The sequence below is a fragment of the Triticum dicoccoides genome, chromosome 7B (genome assembly GCF_002162155.2).
Source record: "Triticum dicoccoides isolate Atlit2015 ecotype Zavitan chromosome 7B, WEW_v2.0, whole genome shotgun sequence".
Classification (NCBI taxonomy): Eukaryota; Viridiplantae; Streptophyta; class Magnoliopsida; order Poales; family Poaceae; genus Triticum; species Triticum dicoccoides.
In genome coordinates this window covers 637254916-637273544 of record NC_041393.1, presented here as the reverse complement: position 1 = coordinate 637273544, position 18629 = coordinate 637254916, and the positions used below count along the sequence as shown (strand labels likewise).

Sequence of the window (18629 nt, the reverse complement as noted above, 5' to 3'; positions counted from 1 at the left end):
CACGAAAAACAGAGCACTGGGAGTGCTCTGCTCGCGGGCGAGGGGTAGATATAGGCAACTAATTGGTCCCGGTTCGTGCCATGAACCGGGACTAAAGGGCAGCCTTTGGTCCCGGTTCACTCCACCAACCGGGACCACTGGTGGTGGGCCAGGAGCGAGGCGCATTGGTCCCGGTTTGTCCCACCAACCGAAACTAATAGGTCCAGCCGAACCGGGACCAATGGCCCACGTGGCCCGGCTGGCCCCCGGGGCTCACGAACCGGGTCCAATGCCCCCATTGGTCCCGGTTCTGGATTGAACCGGGACTAATGGGCTGACCCGGCCTGGACCATTGCCCCCTTTTCTACTAGTGGTCATCAGAGAGGACGGCTAATATCTTGGAGGCGGAGAGGAACCAAAACGACGTGGGTCACCGGGCCCTATACGAGCTCCTCGTGGTAAGTTTCTCCCGCATACTAGCCAAATCATGCATGTAATGTTTGTTTCATTACTAACATGACTGACTCGTGAAAACAAAATGTGCAGTCTGTGTGCGAGAAAACCGGCCAGACACCTCCGCTGATGCCCCAGATTGGTATGGCGGACATGGTGAGTTTCATTTGAATGTTCATTAGTTACTAGTATTCACATTTCAGTTGCATCATGCTAACTAAACATTGTAAATGATCTTTGGTGCAGCACGCCTCCCAAAAAGGATCGACCGATCCTTCTCCGTCTCGCGGTGGCGCAACCCCGACCGGTCCTTCACCTCCCTGATGATGGTAAGTTTTCCCAAGTGTTTTGCTTAACAAATGCATACTTAGCTTAAGAAATGACCTATACTTAGCTTATTTTCCTCGAAAATGATAGAATAACCTTACTTACCTCCAAAATGACATATTATATGTAGGATAGCTATAAAATGACCTATACTTAGCATTTTTTTCCTCCAAAATGACTTGATATGCTTTGTTAGCTAGAAAATGGCATAACTACCTAGGATAGCTCAATAATGATCTATAGCTAGCTTAGCTAGTTCATTTATGACATAATTAGCTCACTTAGGTAAAAAAATGGCATAACAACCTAGGATAGCTCAATAATGATCTATAATTAGCTTAGCTACTTCATTTATGACATAATTAGCGCACTTATGTAAAAAATGGCACAATAACCTTGGTTTAGCTCCAAAATGACCTATAGTTAGGTTATTTTCCTCAAAATGACATAATAACCTTACTTAGCTTCGAACTGACATACTTTCCCTAGGATAGCTATAAAATGACCTATACTTGCCTTTTTCCTCCTAAATGACTTAATATGCTTAGTTAGTTGAAAAATGTCATTATTACCTAGGATAGCTAAATAATGATCTATACTTAGCTTACCTAGTTCATTTATGACATAATTAGCTTACTTAGGTAAAAATGGCATAATAACCATGGTTTAGCTCCAAACTATCATATAATTAGTTTATTTTCCTTCAAAATGATAAAATAACCTTACCTAGCTCCAAAATGACCGATTTTAACTAGGATAGCTCTAAAATGACCTACACTTACCATTTTGTCTTCCAAAATGAATAAATATGCTTAGTTAGCTAAAATGGCATAACTACCTAAGTTAGCTCCAAAATGACCTATTTACCTAGCTTAGCTCTAAAATGACTTACACACTTAGCATTTTTACCTACCTTAGCTAAAAAATGGCATTTTTACCTACCTAAGTTAGAAGAAGATGATGATGATGAAGAAGGAGGAGGAAGAAGAAGAAGAAGAAGAAGAAGAAGAAGATTTCTTCTTCTTCTTCTTTTTCTTCTTTTTCTTCTAGCTAGTCTTCTTCTTCTTTTAACTTTCATCTTTCCTAATTTGCAGATTTGCTTGAGATGAGGAAGCTTGCATTGATGGAAACTTGTTGCAAACTTTTACTTGTGCTTGTGCTTCCTTTTTGTTTATGGAAACTTGTTGCAAACTTGTTGGATATGTATGTACGGAAATGTTGTTGGAAACCATTGTATGTTGTTGGAAACTTGTATATGTTCATGTTGTTGGAAATTTGTATATGTTGTTGGAAACTTATTGTTGGTAGGTTGTTGAAATTATTTTGAAATGTGTGTGTGTGTGTCTATATATATATATATATATGTGTGTGTGTGTGTGTGTGTGTGTGTGTGTGTGTGAAATTCTGTCAAATCGAATGAATTTAGGAAAAAACAGGAAAGCAGGGGCTATATAGCAAGCAGACGGTAAAGGTCTTTGCCGTACGATAGCGGACGGCAAAGCTGCCACGTGGCAGCTACCTATACATCCTGGGGTGTACTGGGCTGGCCTATTTGGCAGATTTGCCGTCAGCCAGCAGATGGCAAAGGCCTTTGCATCTTTGTCGTCCGCTGGCTGACGGCAACGATGCAAAGGCCTTTGCCGTCTGCCAGCTGACGGCAAAGCACGCCGTTAACCACTTAACAGACCTGAACTGCCACGTGTGCCGTCCAGGCTCTTTTCTGTCTACCAGCAGACGCCAAAGCCCTTTGCATCTTTGCCGTATGCCAGCAGACGGCAAAGAGGCCTTTGCCTTAGCCTATTCAGCCGGACCTGTTGACGTCTGCTAGCTGACGGCAAAGGTCTTTGCCGTCAGCCTGGCATGCCTTTGCCGTCAGCCATGGCTGACGACAAAGTGCCTGATTCCTGTAGTGTATGTCTCCATCCTTGACTTTTTCACGAATGGAGTTGAAGCGTCTTGATGTGTTTGGTTCTCTTGTGAAACTTGGATTCCTTCGCTAAGGCAATTGCTCCAGTGTTGTCACAAAATATTTTCATTAGACCCGATGCACTAGGTATTACACCTAGATCAGATATGAACTCCTTCATCCAGACTCCTTCATGTGTTGCTTCTAAAGCAGCTATGTACTCCGCTTCAGACGTAGATCCCGCCACGACGCTCTGCTTGGAACTGCACCAACTGACAGCTCCACCACTCAATATAAATATGTATCCAGTTTGTGACTTAGAGTCACCCGGATCAGTTACGAAGCTAGCATCGAAGGATATTAAGTCATAAACCGAATACGTGATTATATTGAATGGTGGAGTTGTCAGTTGGTGCAGTTCCAAGCAGAGTGTCATGGCGGGATCTATGTGTGAAGCAGAGTACATAGCTACTTTAGAAGCAGCACATGGAGGAGTCTGGATGAAGGAGTTCATATCTGATCTAGGTGTAATACCTAGTGCATCGGGTCCAATGAAAATCTTTTCTGACAACACTGGAGCAATTGCCTTAGCAAAGGAATCCGGGTTTCACAAGAGAACCAAACACATCAAGAGACGCTTCAACTCCATTCATGAAAAGGTCAAGGATGGAGACATAGAGATTTGCAAAATACATATGGGTCTGAATGTAGCAGACCCGTTGACAAAGCCTCTTTCATGAGCAAAACATGATCAGCACCAAGGCTCCATGGGTGTTAGATTCATTACAATGTAATCTAGATTATTGACTCTAGTGCAAGTGGGAGACAGAAGGAAATATGCCCTAGAGGAAATAATGAAGTTATTATTTTATATTTCCTTATTCATGATAAAGGTTTATTATTCATGTTAGAATTGTATTGATTGGAAATATAAATACATGTGTGGATACATAAACAAATACTGTGTCCCTAGTAAGCCTCTACTAGACTAGCTCATTGATCAAATATGGTTAAGGTTTCCTAACCATAGACATGTGTTGTCACTTGATAACGATATAACATCATTAGGATAATTATGTGATGGACAAGACCCATCCGTTAGCTTAGCATATGATCATTCAGTTTATTGATATTGCTTTCTTAATGTCAAATAAGTATTCCTTCGACTATGAGATCATGCAACTCCCGGATACCGGAGGAATGCCCTGTGTGCTATCAAACAACAGAACATAACTGGTTGATCATAAAGATGCTCTACAAGTATCTCCGAAGGTGTCTATTGAGTTGGCATGGATCGAGATTAAGATTTGTCACTCTGAGTATCGGAGAGGTATCTCTGGGCCCTCTTGGTAATACACATCACAAGAAGCTTGCAAGAAAAGTGACTAAGGAGTTAGTTATTAGATGATGTATTACGGAACGAGTAAAGAGACTTGCCGGTAACGAGATTGAACTAGGTATGAATATACCAACGATCAAATCTCGGGCAAGTAACATACCGATAGATAAAGGAAATTACGTATGTTGTCATAAGGTTCGACCAATAAAGATCTTCGTAGAATATGTAGGAACCAATATGGGCATCCAGGTTCCGCTATTGGTTATTGACTGAAGAGGTGTCTCGGTCATGTGTACATAGTTCTCGAACCCGTAGGGTCCGCACACTTAACGTTCATTGATAATATAGTGTTATATGAGTTATATGATTTGGTGACTGAGTGTTGTTCAGAGTCTCGGATGAGATCACGGACATGAAGAGGAGCTTTGTAATGGTTCGGAGGTAAAGATTGATATATAGTACGATACTATTTGGACACCAGACGAGTTTTGGAGTGCACCGGGTAGTCATCGGATCGCCGAAAGGGGTTTCGGACACTCCCGGGAGGTCTATGGGCCTAATGAGCCAAGGGGAGGGACACACCAGCCCACAAGGGGGCTGGCACGCCCCTCTCTCTGGCTGTCGGCCCTAGGGGAAGGAAAGAGGGAGGGATGGCCCCTCCTACCTTTCCCTCCTCATGAGAGAAAGGAAAGGGGGGCACCACCTCCCCTTGCCTTCCTCCCGCACACAAACAAGGAAGGGGCGGCTTGGGGCAGGAGCCCAAGTGGGATTCGGCCCCACTTGGGGCACCTCCTGGCTTCCTCCCCTCTCCCCCCACCTATATATATGTGGGAGGGGCGCCACACATAACCACGACAATCTCTTAGCCGTGTGCGGCGCCCCTCCCCATAGTTTCGTCCATCGGTCATATTTTCGGAGTGCTTAGGTAAAGCCCTGCGGAGATAGCATCACCACCACCGTCACCATGCCATCGTGTTGCCAGAACTCATCTACTACTTCGCCCGTCTTGCTGGAGCAAGAAGGCGAGGACGTCACCGAGCTGAACGTGTGCTAAACGCGGAGGTGCCGTACGTTATGGTACTTGATTGGTTGGATCGCAAAGAAGTTCGACTACATCAACCATGTTAATAAATGCTTTTGCTTATGGTCTATGAGGGTACGTATACACACTCTCCACTCTCGTAGCTATGCATCTCCATGATTAGATCTTGCGTGTGCGTAGAACTTTTTTTTGTTTTCCATGCAACATTTCCCATCATAGATGCAGGATGTTATACCTGCAGCTCATATTAATGCATTATTGCCCAACCCAGTAGACATCAATCTTGAAGCTATTTTGGCACAACCAAGGACATAACTGGTACAGAGGTTGGAGGATACGATGCAGCAGTAATTACTGGTTACAGTCAAATCTAAACCTATTAATGCTCAAACTGAGACAATACTGAGCAGTTAGCAGCAGCACAGGGAGGGAAGTATATAGCTGGATAACAACACAGAGAAATCACCTACTCAGGAGAAAGTTGTTGTCCCACCTAAGGAACAAGTTGTTATAGATCAAGTTACTATAGATCAAGCTAATACACAAGCTCAAGGTGAAACATCTAACTCTAGTTTATCTGCTCTGCCTGGTTTCCCTACTCCCCATTACAAAGACTTTAATTAGAACCTTTTGGTTGGATTTGTGCATCTACCCAATAATGCAGATCCAGTAATCATGGAAAAGGAGAATTTGATTGCTAACAAGGATTCTTCTACTGATCCTGATGAAGCTTTGCTTGGAAAAGAAGGAGCCCACATATGGAAAACTCATTTTGCACCTACTGCAGATAGAAAAGAGGTAATCCAGGTTCCCGCGGAATATCTGAATTTTTTGTTAGCAACACTTCTATCCCAGGATAAATTTGGTTGGGCCAAAAAAATCAATTCCTCACAAGTATGGAAAGTTGAATAAGAGAACCCTGCTATACACCTACTCATAAAACTGCTACTCAATAAGAGAACAATTGCAACACATAACATATGGTGGGTGAACAAATTGTTGTTGGGAAACTAATAGAAAAGCGCATGGTTCTGACGATATTCTAGGCAATGAGCATGTATGTAGGCATGACGTCCGAGACAAGTTGACTGACTCATTCCTGCATCTACTACTATTACTCCAGCAATCAACCGCTATCCAGCATGCATCTATGGTATTAAGTTCATAAAAACAGAGTAACGCCTTAAGAAGATGACATGGTGTAGACAAAGTAAACTCCAATATGAATAAACCTCATCGTTTTACACTTAATGGCAACAATACATATACATATCTTGTCCCTTTCTTTCACTGGGATATGGAGCACCGCAAGATTGAACACATTACAAAGCACCTCTCTCACTGAAGATAAATCAGTCTAGTTGGCCATACCAAACAAATAGATCAGAGAGAAATACAAAGCTACAACAATCATGCATAATAAAGTTCACCAAAGACTCAATTATTTCTCATGAATATTTAGATCATAAACCCACAATTCATCGGATCCCAACAAACACACCGCAAAAGAAGATTACATCAGATAGAACTCCAAGAACACCGAGGAGAACATTGTATTGAAGATCAAAGAGAGAGAAGAAGTCATCTACTTACTAGTTATGGACCCGTAGGTCTGTGGTAAACCACTCACACATCATCGGAAGGCAGCAAGGATGATGTAGAAGCCCTCCATGCTTGTTTCCCCCTGTGGCAGACTACCGAAAAAGGCCTCTAGATGGGATCACGGAAGAACAGAAGCTTGTTGTGGCGGAAAAAGTGTTTCGGGTGGCTCTCTGTTGGTTTGGGAATATTTGGGAATTTATAGGGCATACAGAGCTGCATGGGGCCCACAAGCTCAGGGGGCATGCCTACCCCCCTAGGGCGCGCACCTCGAGCTTGTGGCTCTCTCGTATCTCGTCTGGTCTCCTCCCAAAGCTTCTAGGGTCCCCTGTGGTCTTGAAAAAATTAATCGAAAGATATTTTTTTTCATTTGGACTTCTTTTGATATTGATTTTCTGAAAAGCCAAAAACAAGAAAAACCAGGAACCGACAGTGGACACTGGGTTAATAGGTTAGTCCAAAAAAGATATAAAATAGCATATAAATGCATATAAAACATCCAAGATTGATAATATAATAGCATGGAACAATAAAAAAATTATAGATATGTTGGAGATGTATCACTCCTCCCCTCCCGTTGAAGCCAAGCTTGGTGGGCTAAGCATCGTCGGTCGATTAGTCACTTGGCGGCGGGGTGGAGGCGGACCGCTTCACTTCCGGAGGCTCCGGAGGCGAAGGTTACGGAGGTAGAGCTGGAGCGCCGAGGCGAAACTGGAGAAGGCAAAGCTTCAGTTCTCGGGGCTCATGGTCGGACATGGGGATGGACGCGGGCGATCATTTAGTTTAGGTTTAGAATAGTTGAAGTATGTCCAAAATTATACCTCTAGAGTTGAATGAGCTTTGCTTATAGTTGAGGTATGTCCAAAATGTAATGAATTTTGTCATGTTTTCATGAAATCCGCCTTGTTTGCATGAATCTCTTTGAGTTTAATTATATCAAAATCCGCCGTGTTTGCACGAATCTCGTCCGGTTAATTTAAAAATTTATTGAAATGTATGTGGGTGGCGATGGATGGCTGTCTCCCGCATCCGTGTTCGCGGACAGATCCTCCTATCCGTGGACAGATGCGTGAGGAAATTTGTAGGCCGCGGTTGGAGATGCCCTTAGTCGATATACTTTGATCCTGAGTTGTGTCGCTGCATTGGCATCGTCAATTTGAAGGACGCCTGCATTAGGGGGGTTTTGTTGACATAATCTAGCCGCTTCCTTAGCTGAATATAAGCGCACCAGGCGCGTAGCTCTTTTTTTATGGGAACGCCTCATGGAAATTTATTCAATTTGGGGTAAAGTAACATCATGGAGCACAAGAGGTAAAAGAAAATAAGCCATTATATCTACCCAGTCCTCCCAAATTTTGGAATCATAGAATCTTCTAGGAAGAAAATGGGCTACGCTATTGGCTTTTCTTGGACAGTGTTTGAAGTGCCTGAAATGTTATGCGCTAACATAAAGCAATCAGCTAGTATCACCAATTGAGGGCTCCAGATTTCAGTATCTCCATTGCATGCTTGCACTAACTCAAGGCAATCAGACTCTACATGTACATTACGGCAGCCCACTTTGTCCATCAGTTTTAGTCCACTCATCAGTGCAATTGCTTCGGTCGCTTGCGGACTAATTGTGTTGTCGATCATTTCTGAAATCCCGGCCACATCTTTTTCCCTGGAATTATGAAGACTCGCCGCTGCCGCACCACTGCCATCCTTGAAAAAAGCCGCATTTGTGTTAAGTTTATATCTACCTAGTGTTGGTCTCTGCCAACGCTCAGTAGCAGTATGTTTTGGTGCTCGGATAGCATGATTCAGAGAGATCGCCTGAATGGCAAAAGTTATGCTTGGTGCCGGTTTAATTCCCTTTAACTACCTCACGACGCTCCCACCAGCTATACCAGGCCTCCACCGCAATCATTTCCTGCAACCCCAACTGACCGAGAATATGTGATTTCTTCACTGGGTATCTCAAAAGTTCCTCCGACACCAGTGAACCCGAACGGTTAGTGTTAAGAGCCCTCGATATTATGTCATATAATCCCAAGGATTCCCAAACCTTCTTTGCACGATAACATGCAAAGGCTAGATGTCGAACATCTTTTGCCCCTGGTGGCAAATAGGACATGCAAGCGAGACCTTGAAGTGTCTATTCCTCAGAATTCCCACTCCTGATGTCGTGTAGAGCTCGCCATACAAAAAGATTGGTCTTACTCGGATTTTTCCTCGGCCTAGCTCCGAACTGGTGCTCCCATTCTATGTAGTATGCCAATCTCATGGTGAAACTATAGGATTTTGTAGCATGCAACGCCAAAAATACCTCTGGTTGGTAGCTGTCCTGACAATGGAATTCTCAAGATTCGTTCCGCATCCCACCAAAGAAAATTGATCCTATTAGTTGTCCGTCCCAATCTCCCGTATCCGGTCCATGAGTTCATCAACAATATTTAGTAAAATGTCCCCTCTAGGAGTGATGATCTTCCTTGAGGGGCTTTGTGGAATCCAATGATCATTCTAAATATTGATCCTAGCACCAAACCCAACTCTCCATACATTACCTCTTTTAAAGGTTTAAAGATCAGCCACTATGCTCTACCAAGTGAAAGATGATCCCTTCTTGGGCCCAGCATTCAACAAGTTCTCATTTGGATAGTACTTTGCCCTAAGTACATGTGCACATAATGTCACAGGGTGGGTTATCGGTCTCCAACTCTGCTTTGCCAACAAGAAAAAGTTGAAAGCATGTAGGTCTCTAAATCCCATGCCACCCTTAGATTTTGGTAGACACATCCTCCACCATGCAAACCAGTGCATGTGTTTTTGCTTCTCAGTGTCTCCCCATCAAAAGGCTGATATTGCATCAGTAATCTCCTTACACACCTTTTTTGGAATGTTAAAAAACTGCCATAGCAAAGACTGGAATTGATTGGATTATTGCTTTCAACAAAATCTCCTTTCCCATAGACATATTTTTTTCTTTCCACCCTTTCAGATGATCAATGATTCTTTCAACAAGATACTCAAAGCTTTCACTTTTATCTAACCTCACCATAAAAGGGAGGCCCAAGTATTTTTCACAAATAGCTTCAGTCATGAGATTTAGCTCATTGCAAATCTTAGCTTTCAACTCAACTACAACATTAGGACCGAAGAAGATACTCCTCTTCCCCATGCTCACCATCTTTCCTGAACTAGCACAATATTCATCCAAGACTTGTCTCACTGAGGTTGCATTAACCAAATCCGCTTTCATAAGGATAAGGGAATCATCAGCAAACAGTAAATGAGAAACTGATGGTGCATTTCTGCACACCCGAACACCTTCAATGCCACGAACCTCCTCTTTTTGAGCCAAAGCACTAGATAAACCCTCTGCATAAATCAAGAATAAATAAGATGATAGTGGATCCCCTTGTCTAAGTCTCCTGCTAGGGATAAAACCCTCAGTCCCTTGATCATTAAATCTAATTTTATATCTAACTGAGTTAACACAAGCCATTAATAGGTCAACAAACTCGGAATGAAAGCCCAACTATAGCATTATCTTTCCAAGAAACTTCTGCTCAACCCTATCATAAGCTTTGTGAATGTACAACTTCGCAGCACAATAACCAACCTTCCCTTTCTTTATGTTCTTTATTGCATGCAAACTTTCATAGGCCAAAAGAATATTATTAGTGATGAGTCTGCCAGGTAAAATTGCACTCTGAATTGGAGAGATAATATCATCAAGATGGATTTTTTATTTGAATGCTATCATCCTGGATATTGTTTTGTAAAAAACATTGCAAAGACTAATTGGCCTATATTGGGTAATCTGCTCAGGTTTATCCACCTTGGGGATAAGTACAATTACTATATCATTCCACCCTTCCGGAATAACTTTGTCATTAATAGCTTTAAGCACTTCTGCAGCCAGAGCATCACCAATAATATGCCGACATTTTTTGAAGAAAATTGCATGGAGGCCATCCGTACCTCGTGCCTTGATGTCCCCAATTGAGAAAAGAGCCTTCTTAACCTCCTCGACTAAGTATGGTTTCATAAGGTCATCATTCATAGCCAAAGACACACATGGCAGCACCTTATTAATAAGATTCGGGTCCGGCTCTTCAACTCCTTCTAGTGAAAAGACCCGCAAAGTAATCAGATGTGAGCGGGTTTAAATATCCAGTACCGCCAAACTCCTTGGTTATCTTTCAACCGTTTTATCCGATTTCTCAACTTGCAGGAAGAAGCAAAGTTGTGAAAATATGAAGTGTTTTTGTCACTGTATTTCAACCATTAAATTTTGCTCCTCTGGGCCCAGTACATCCCCTCCTGTTCCAGGAGTTTCTCAAGTTCTTAGGGAAGTTCCTTTTGACAAGCAACATTTCTTGGCGATAATACATCCTTACTGACTCACTCCAGCTCTCTCTGTACTCGTTTCAACTTTTTTGAGGAGTTATGGAGCATTATTTTATCCCATAGGTGAAGAGCTTTTATGCACATGTGCTAGCTTCCCCGCCAGACCATCATTTTGAATTTCCGGCCCAAGGCCATGCCAAGCCTCTTCCACAACATTCCTAAAATTTTCCACCTTGAGCCATCGGGCCTCAAACCGAAGCACTGCCGGCCTAGTATGTTCATGAGCCACTTCCTCTACCAAATTGAACAGGTGTGGTCGATGATCAGTCTTGTGGTAGTCCAGATGCTCAAGCCTCACTGTAGGAAACGTGGAATTCCATGCATCATTTGAAACTGCTCATTCGAGCCTCTCTCTTATCATTCCTCTATGCCAGATAAACTTGTGACCAAAGTAGCCAAGGTCCGATAGATTGCACTCATCCAGGGCGTCCCTGAATGCCGCCATGTACTGAGCTGGTCGGGGATTACCCCCTTCTTTTTCAAAGGAGAACATTATATCATTAAGATCACCAGCCACCATCCATGGCATATCACATACCGCTCTGAGCTCTCTAAGACGGTGCCAAGTCTTGTGATTATCTGCCAACTTTGGTTCTGAGACCCGTGAATCTCCAAAAATTCTCAGCTCCACTTCCCATAAAAAACATCTACGAAGTTATTGTTCATGTCCCTTAGAGATATTGTTACCTCCTTCCAAAACAACAATAAACCACCACTCTGGCCATCACTCTGGGTTCCAAAACAACAATAAACATCTTCGTCGTTGACATTCTGCTGGGTATTCATCTAAATGGCTCTCCATCAAGAACATCACGTCAGGGCTCTTGCAGTTTTGAACATGCAACAACGCCCTAACTGTCGCAGGCCACGGCAATTCCAACTTAGAATTCTCATTGCCTTTCGAAACTAGTTGATTTAGCAGACGAACAAATCTGTCGTAATCGGAACGATACGGAGGAACATAAAACCGACTGCAACACCTTGCAAGGCAATGGAGTTGCGCCGGGACAGACTACCGGCTTCGCGAGACGAGGCGCGTAGCTCTTCTAAAATGCCATGGCAACCCCCGCTAAAGAAAAAAAATTGCCATGGCAGCATTTTTCTCGTAGTTAGCGTTTTCTCCGGTTCTCTGTTAGCCAACGTCACACGACACGGCTCGTGCGGTCCGTGGCGAGTTTGTAGCCTGCCGTGTGTGTGCGTGCGTTTGGCTGCAGGATGGCACGGTCGTGTAAGAAGTATTAAGAGAAAATTGACCAATGTATGTACTTTATGTCTGCATGCATTGCAATTAATATATTGGTAAACATAATTTTTTGAGGAAAACAAGAGCATTAATTGGGTGCTTTTGTAAATTACAAAAAGTATTTCATCACTCACCATCTACCTTGGTTGATGAGATTTTTGAATTGAGCCCTATAAACCGGAAAGGAGTGAGTAATCATCTGTGTGGTGTGACCCCATGGCTCGGCCCTGTGACTAATTAACCCCTTGGCTCGGCCCTCTTATGTGTGTCTGATGAAACAGGCATTTATGGAGCATCGGTGCATGTACAGAAAAACAGCGGAGTACTATTCACCTTTGCTCAATGCCCCCGTCATTTAAGGTTGTCGTAGAAACCTTGTACTAGTAAGGTTTTAATTCATACTACATGTGACATGTGAGGGTGGGTGTTTAGTTTAGAGTTTACCTAATTGTGCGTTTTCTTAATAAAAGCTCTAAAAATGCATCGAGTACAGTAAACCATGCAGAATATGATGAAATATACACTGCCCAAAATAAGACACTGTCAAACTTACTTTTGGAATAACAGCCACCTGTTTTTTTGTAACGGACAAATTTGATCATAAATTTGTGACAATTTTATTCGCAAAAGATATATTTCTGCGACTAATTTTGCACGGAATTTTGCAGGTTTCTCATGTTATAACATGATGCACATATATGAATTTTTAAGAATGTTATAAAATGCATAATTAAGTTAAAAGTAAACTTAAGCACCCGCCCTTGCATGTGCATTCCCTTTCCATTTATCCAAGTTACAACTTGTGCACTTACCACAAAATAGCAAAACATGATTGTATGCACACAGAAAAGGCAAACAAAAATTGCCGCAGCGATATCCTCAAAAAATTGCTTCTCGTTAAACATTAAACACACACGAATTTTATACCGGGAGAGTGAAACCACAAGAAAATTAACTCGTTCAAAAGTAAAATCTCACTGCAACATAGCATTCAAAGCATGAGGATCTCTCATCATTGATCACATCTTCCACACATGAATACAGCGAAGTTATAACTCAGCGGTCCTTGGTAAGTGGATACATTGCACACAAATTTTCTTCCATTTCTCTAATCCTGTTCATTCGCAGCAAACCTTTATCTGATTACGAGGAAAAAGAATTCACATGTATCAACAATCATGGCTAGTGAAAACTGCACGTCAGTGTACTGAGATGCAGGCACCCAATGGTGGGCAGTGTGGTACAGAGTTGATCGTATGGCAAGGTTAGAAGAAATTCGCACGTCCGTATATTTCTACAAAATGTCAAACTTGGCCATGGCCATTCTGCAGGGAATCCTCAGCAAGGTCTAATATCTCTATCTGATTTATGCATTTGATCCGAACCCGCTAGCATCCATCACCGTTGTCATGGCCCCGTGCCCTGCTAGTTACTATTTTGCTACATGACCTGCAAATGGGATCAGCCAAATCTAAGATATTGTGAAATGGCCAAACATTTTTCCAAAAGAGCACAACGTGTCAAATTTTGGATTCAAGGAAGAAAGGTCAAATACATGTCCAGCTCCTCTTCCTTTTTCTTGATTTCATGAGACCAAACTACAGGGTCAACATTCTTGGGCAAGGACTCCTGTAGTTGCGAGCTCTCCCTCAGCCATTGCTCAACTTTAGTGCACTCATTGTCAATCTGAAAGATAAACCGGTCATCAGAAGTGCAAGTAGCTACAGAATTCTATATAGCATGATACTATGCAGTATGCAGACAGAAATACCAAGTTAAACCGAACTACTGTCAACACTTTGTGTGTTCATTATTAAGTAACCTAGGATTATTTCAAAAGCTTCATCCCTTTTCTCTTTTGGCATTCGATTATTGTATTTCAAGGAAGTGCTATAATTAACATATTGCGAGGAACATGAACAGTTTCAACTTCACAACTTAGATCAACTCACCGCTGTTGAGATTAGTGCAAACTAGCAGATCACACATATCCAATGATTCAAGTATTAATAAGGGCACACAAAAGAAAAACTAATGGTTAAATAACTTACAGCGTCTCGTTCAGGCGCAGATAAGGACTTGGCAGCCATTCTATGGTCAACAATGCGCTTCAGAAGCTCTCTTGTAGCTTCAGCTCTGGCTTCCTCATCTTTACAACGATATTCAATGGGATCTACAAGCTTTAAATATAAAGAGAAACATAAAAAAATAGTCCAACAAAGAGGTGCATAGTCCAAAAATAGGAAGAACGCATTGGAATCGTCCGTGCATTAACATGGAATGTGCGATAGGATACGATGGACAACAAAGAACAGGTACAAAAACTATACAACTTGAATGTCAGTTAAGCCCAAAGGTGAAGTGAGAAATCATGAAATACTATAATACTGAGGACAAGAAAATAAATTAACAAACATATATCAGAAAAGATGTATATGGTGTATAAAGGGTCATGGATGCAGATAAAAAACATCAAAAGGTACCATTTGTACCTTTTTTAGCTCCTCGAGTTTACTAGTGTAAACTGCTTCGGTCTCATCATCACCTTCTTCATAAAGCCAATCTTCTGTCTGCTGTAGATTAACTGAGATTTCTTCCCTTTCAGAATCAGTAGCAAAGCTCCGATACCTCTCAGAAAGCTAGAAAACAATTTATCAGAGGACAGAACTTTAGGTCGGGAAAGGAATTGGGAAAACACTCTCAGACTGCCACCTTATTACGGGTGTCGTACACGTAGGATTCCAATGCGTTCTTCCTCTCTTTAGTTCGCTCGACAAGTTTATCCTGATAGGCCAGTTGTTGTTCTTGCTCTTGAGCTTCCAGCAATTCCTGCTTGCTCATTACACCATAAATAGACTCAACAATTTGCAAGTCCTGCCGGTGCATTGGCCGTTCATTTTTCGACTTGTGATCCTGCACATAATAACAGTTGTCACACCTAGTTAGTTGGGCAATAACTGAAAGATAACAGTTGCATTGGTCATTCATTTCTCAACTTTAACATATTTATGCATCTGGCAGGGTGTTCCCACCCTCATTGCAAATACTCAACATAAAAATAATCTTACGGTACCTTCTCGCAACCAGCTAAGGAATAACAAGATTATCACAGAATTTAGCACCTTAAATACTTAAAGTATCATATATATGCCAGTGGATTTGCATATATTACTCACAAAACAGAGTTGCTTGCAAGTTAGTACAGCACGTTTATTATCAACTTCAACACAGAACGCCAGCTGCTAATTATACTCATATAGCAACTCATGCTACTACAATATTTATGAAAGTCGGCTGAATTTGCATGCCTTTGGTCATCATACTGCAATTTAGTTAGAGGAACACATGTACCGTAGATCTAGGATCAGGGAGGGCTGGCATAATTCCTTACCATGTTATCATTGGAATCGAGTTCCATAGAGTCAGCAGAATTTGCATCCCTTTGATCATCGTCAATCAACTGAGGCAGTTTAAAGGTTAGAAAAACAATATTGAACGACTTATAACTAAAATCTGGTAATGACTATGAAAGTTGACACTTACAACAGCTGATTCCACTGAAATAAGTCCATGGAGATTTAACCGGATTTTTACTTTTACTTTAGATTTTTCACTATGTGCTTGAAAAGGTCCAATCTGCAATAAGCAAATAACAACACTAGAATAATTAGAAGTAATCATGGAAGACATCAACATTTAACAGTAACAGTAAGCGTAACTTCGTTCAATGCATCTGAGCATATTTCTTGTGCCACGATTCTACTGGCATACATGTGTCATAGCTTTTGGAAGAGGTTCGACATACAAATTATGACGTCAGCGCAGTAGGTAAATGTGCATATTACATCCTCCACTCCCGCCCCTAAAACCCAAAACCCACCCATCCCAAAAAAAACCTTTGTACCGAACCATGACATAATATGTATGGAGCTACCGCCAGTCCATCCGAAGTTAAGGATTCAAACTGTGGATCACAAAGTTTCAGGGATAAATAAATGAAATGCAAGAGAGCACAACACTGATCTTTGAGTGCACTAAGGTCAACTAGAGCTAGGAATACAAAAGTTATCTAAAATGTTTCTCAAAATGATGATCACTTGATCAGAAACTAAACAGCTTGATACTTTGCAGTAACAATAAAGGCACCACATGAGCTCTTACAAGATGAAATTTTATCTGAAGAGAGGCAGCATTGCGAATATGATGACTTCAATGATAACAGGAAAACTGTTGATGATTATTAGAACTGAACATAACAATACTTCTTTGTTGATGATATGTGTTGCAGTATCTTTAGAGAATGAAGTTGCAAGGTAGTTTCTGAAGAGAATCATTTCGTGATCTATAATATAAATAGTACAGTCTCCAATTGTCTTGTTCTTGCACTAATGTTTGCAATGGTTCACACTTGCCAGGCATACTACATTGAATATGCACTTCCAAATAAGAGATACTACAAATTGACTACCACCCTTATACTAACGTATTATGATTGACAAGATTGTTTATCCATTCTAGGAGTATTGTTCATTGCCTACTAAAGCACCAATTAAGTGAACACAACAAGGCTTCTAGATGATAAGCCAGCAGAAGACATGAAAAAAGGTATCTTCTGATTGTTGTAATTTGTAAGCAAGGAGTGAAAGCATCAAAAGTTCTACAGGAACAATGGTGCCATGAAATGAAACACTAGTGTCTTGGAAGCTATTGTATTTGCACATGGAGATAACAGTCTTAGAGCTAAATAAAACAAGAGACATCTGGATCAAAAGGCTAAAACAAGACCACATTTTATCAGTCAAGAGAGTTAATTGCATACCTCAAAACTACCGATTTGTGTTGAGGTGCCAGGGGGCAGTTCATTCTCATCCACATAAAAAGCATCCAAAGTAAAACCACTGTTCCTATGCAAAGTAATTATCTTAACACTAGGAAGGGGTTGGCCTCTCCGGAACAATGCGTTGCTTGTCAATGCTGATATTGGGCCTTCATTTGTGCAAAATCCTATTGAGGCAGGGATTACATCTTGCACCTGAAATACACCAAATGCAACAATTCTCACTAGAGAGCCAGCAATACAGCATGCTTCAAGTACCACACTAAGCTTATATAATCAGAGACTACAAGATAAAAGCAGGCATGCATACCTCATACTCCCGAACACGGAATGTGGGACTAAGCATTGCACACTGCAACGCGCAACCACGAGCCACGCACTCACTGACATTGATTGTGCGACTAGGCTCCCTTCTAAAGAATCCGGCCAGAACTCTAGCAATAGCAGGTACCCGAGACCCTGACCCAACGAGCTCCACAGACTGCAGCTTATCCAATCCAATACCTGCATCTGCCATCGCCTTCTTGCACGGCTCAACGACTCTCTGCAGCAACTCAGCACAGAGCTTCTCGAAGTCTTCCCTCCGGATCATCCCTCTCACATCCTTCTCCTCCATCAGGCACTCTATGTTCACCACCGCCTCAGCGTTCGCACTTAACACCTTCTTCGCCTTCTCACAGGCAGCCCTCAACCTCATGCTTGCCTTCCCATTACCCACGACATCGATCTTATACATGTCCCTGAACTCCTCAGCGAAATGCTCGAACAGCACCTCGTCAAAGTCCCGTCCGCCTAGGTCCGCATCGAAGCCGTGCGACAGCACCTTCATCCCGGACGAGTCGAAGGCGACGACCCCGGCCTGGGTGTCGGAGTGGCCGACGTCGACGAAGGCGACGAAGGTGGGGCCCCCGGCGACGCCGAGGTCGGAGCGGTAGAGGCCGTAGCCGAGGGCGGTGGCGGCGAGGTCGTGCATGAGGCGGAGCGGCCTGAGCCCCGCGACGGCCGCCGCGTCGACGTAGGCGCGGCGCTGCGCCTGCGTGAGGTAGCAGGGGACGGAGATCACGCACTCCGCGACGGGGGCCTCGAGGTCGTCCTCGGCGAGCTGCCGCAGGTAGGCGAGGAGCATGGCGAGGATGTGGGTCGGGGAGAGCGCGATGCGGCGGCCGAGGTGGTCGACGTGGACGCGGGCCCCGCCGGCGGCGTCGACGGGGAAGGGGAGGCGCGGGAGGTCGCGGGGGGCGGGGCGGGAGGCGAGGAGGAGGAGGCGCTTGGGGCTGGAGAAGGGGGCGTGGGAGGAGGCGGCGCCGGACGCGTGGGCGCCCAGCAGGCGCGCGCTGTGGGAGAAGGCGACGGCGGCGGGCGACTCGCGCTTGGACTCGGCGTTGAGCAGCACGTCGATCCCCCGCTGCCGCGCCGCCGCCGCCACCAGGGTGTCGTTGCCGACGTCGAGCCCCACCACACTCATCGCGGCGGCGGCGGCTGGCGGCTGGCCGGGAATTGGGATTCGGG

At 43.2% G+C, this 18629-nt stretch overlaps 1 protein-coding gene across 1 annotated transcript; it reads right to left on the bottom strand.

Moving 5' to 3' along the window:
* Positions 1 to 13268: 13268 nt before the first annotated feature.
* On the bottom strand, positions 13269 to 18623 carry LOC119337186 (heat shock 70 kDa protein 16-like). The gene is made up of 9 exons (XM_037609307.1): positions 17431 to 18623; positions 17103 to 17315; positions 15827 to 15919; positions 15675 to 15743; positions 14996 to 15196; positions 14776 to 14922; positions 14335 to 14463; positions 13839 to 13969; positions 13269 to 13732 (listed from the first exon to the last, which is right to left on the bottom strand). Exons 1-9 carry the CDS (start codon positions 18583 to 18585, stop codon positions 13672 to 13674), a joined length of 2199 nt encoding a protein of 732 aa, XP_037465204.1. The 5' UTR covers positions 18586 to 18623; the 3' UTR covers positions 13269 to 13671.
* Between the last annotated feature and the right edge of the window lie 6 nt (positions 18624 to 18629).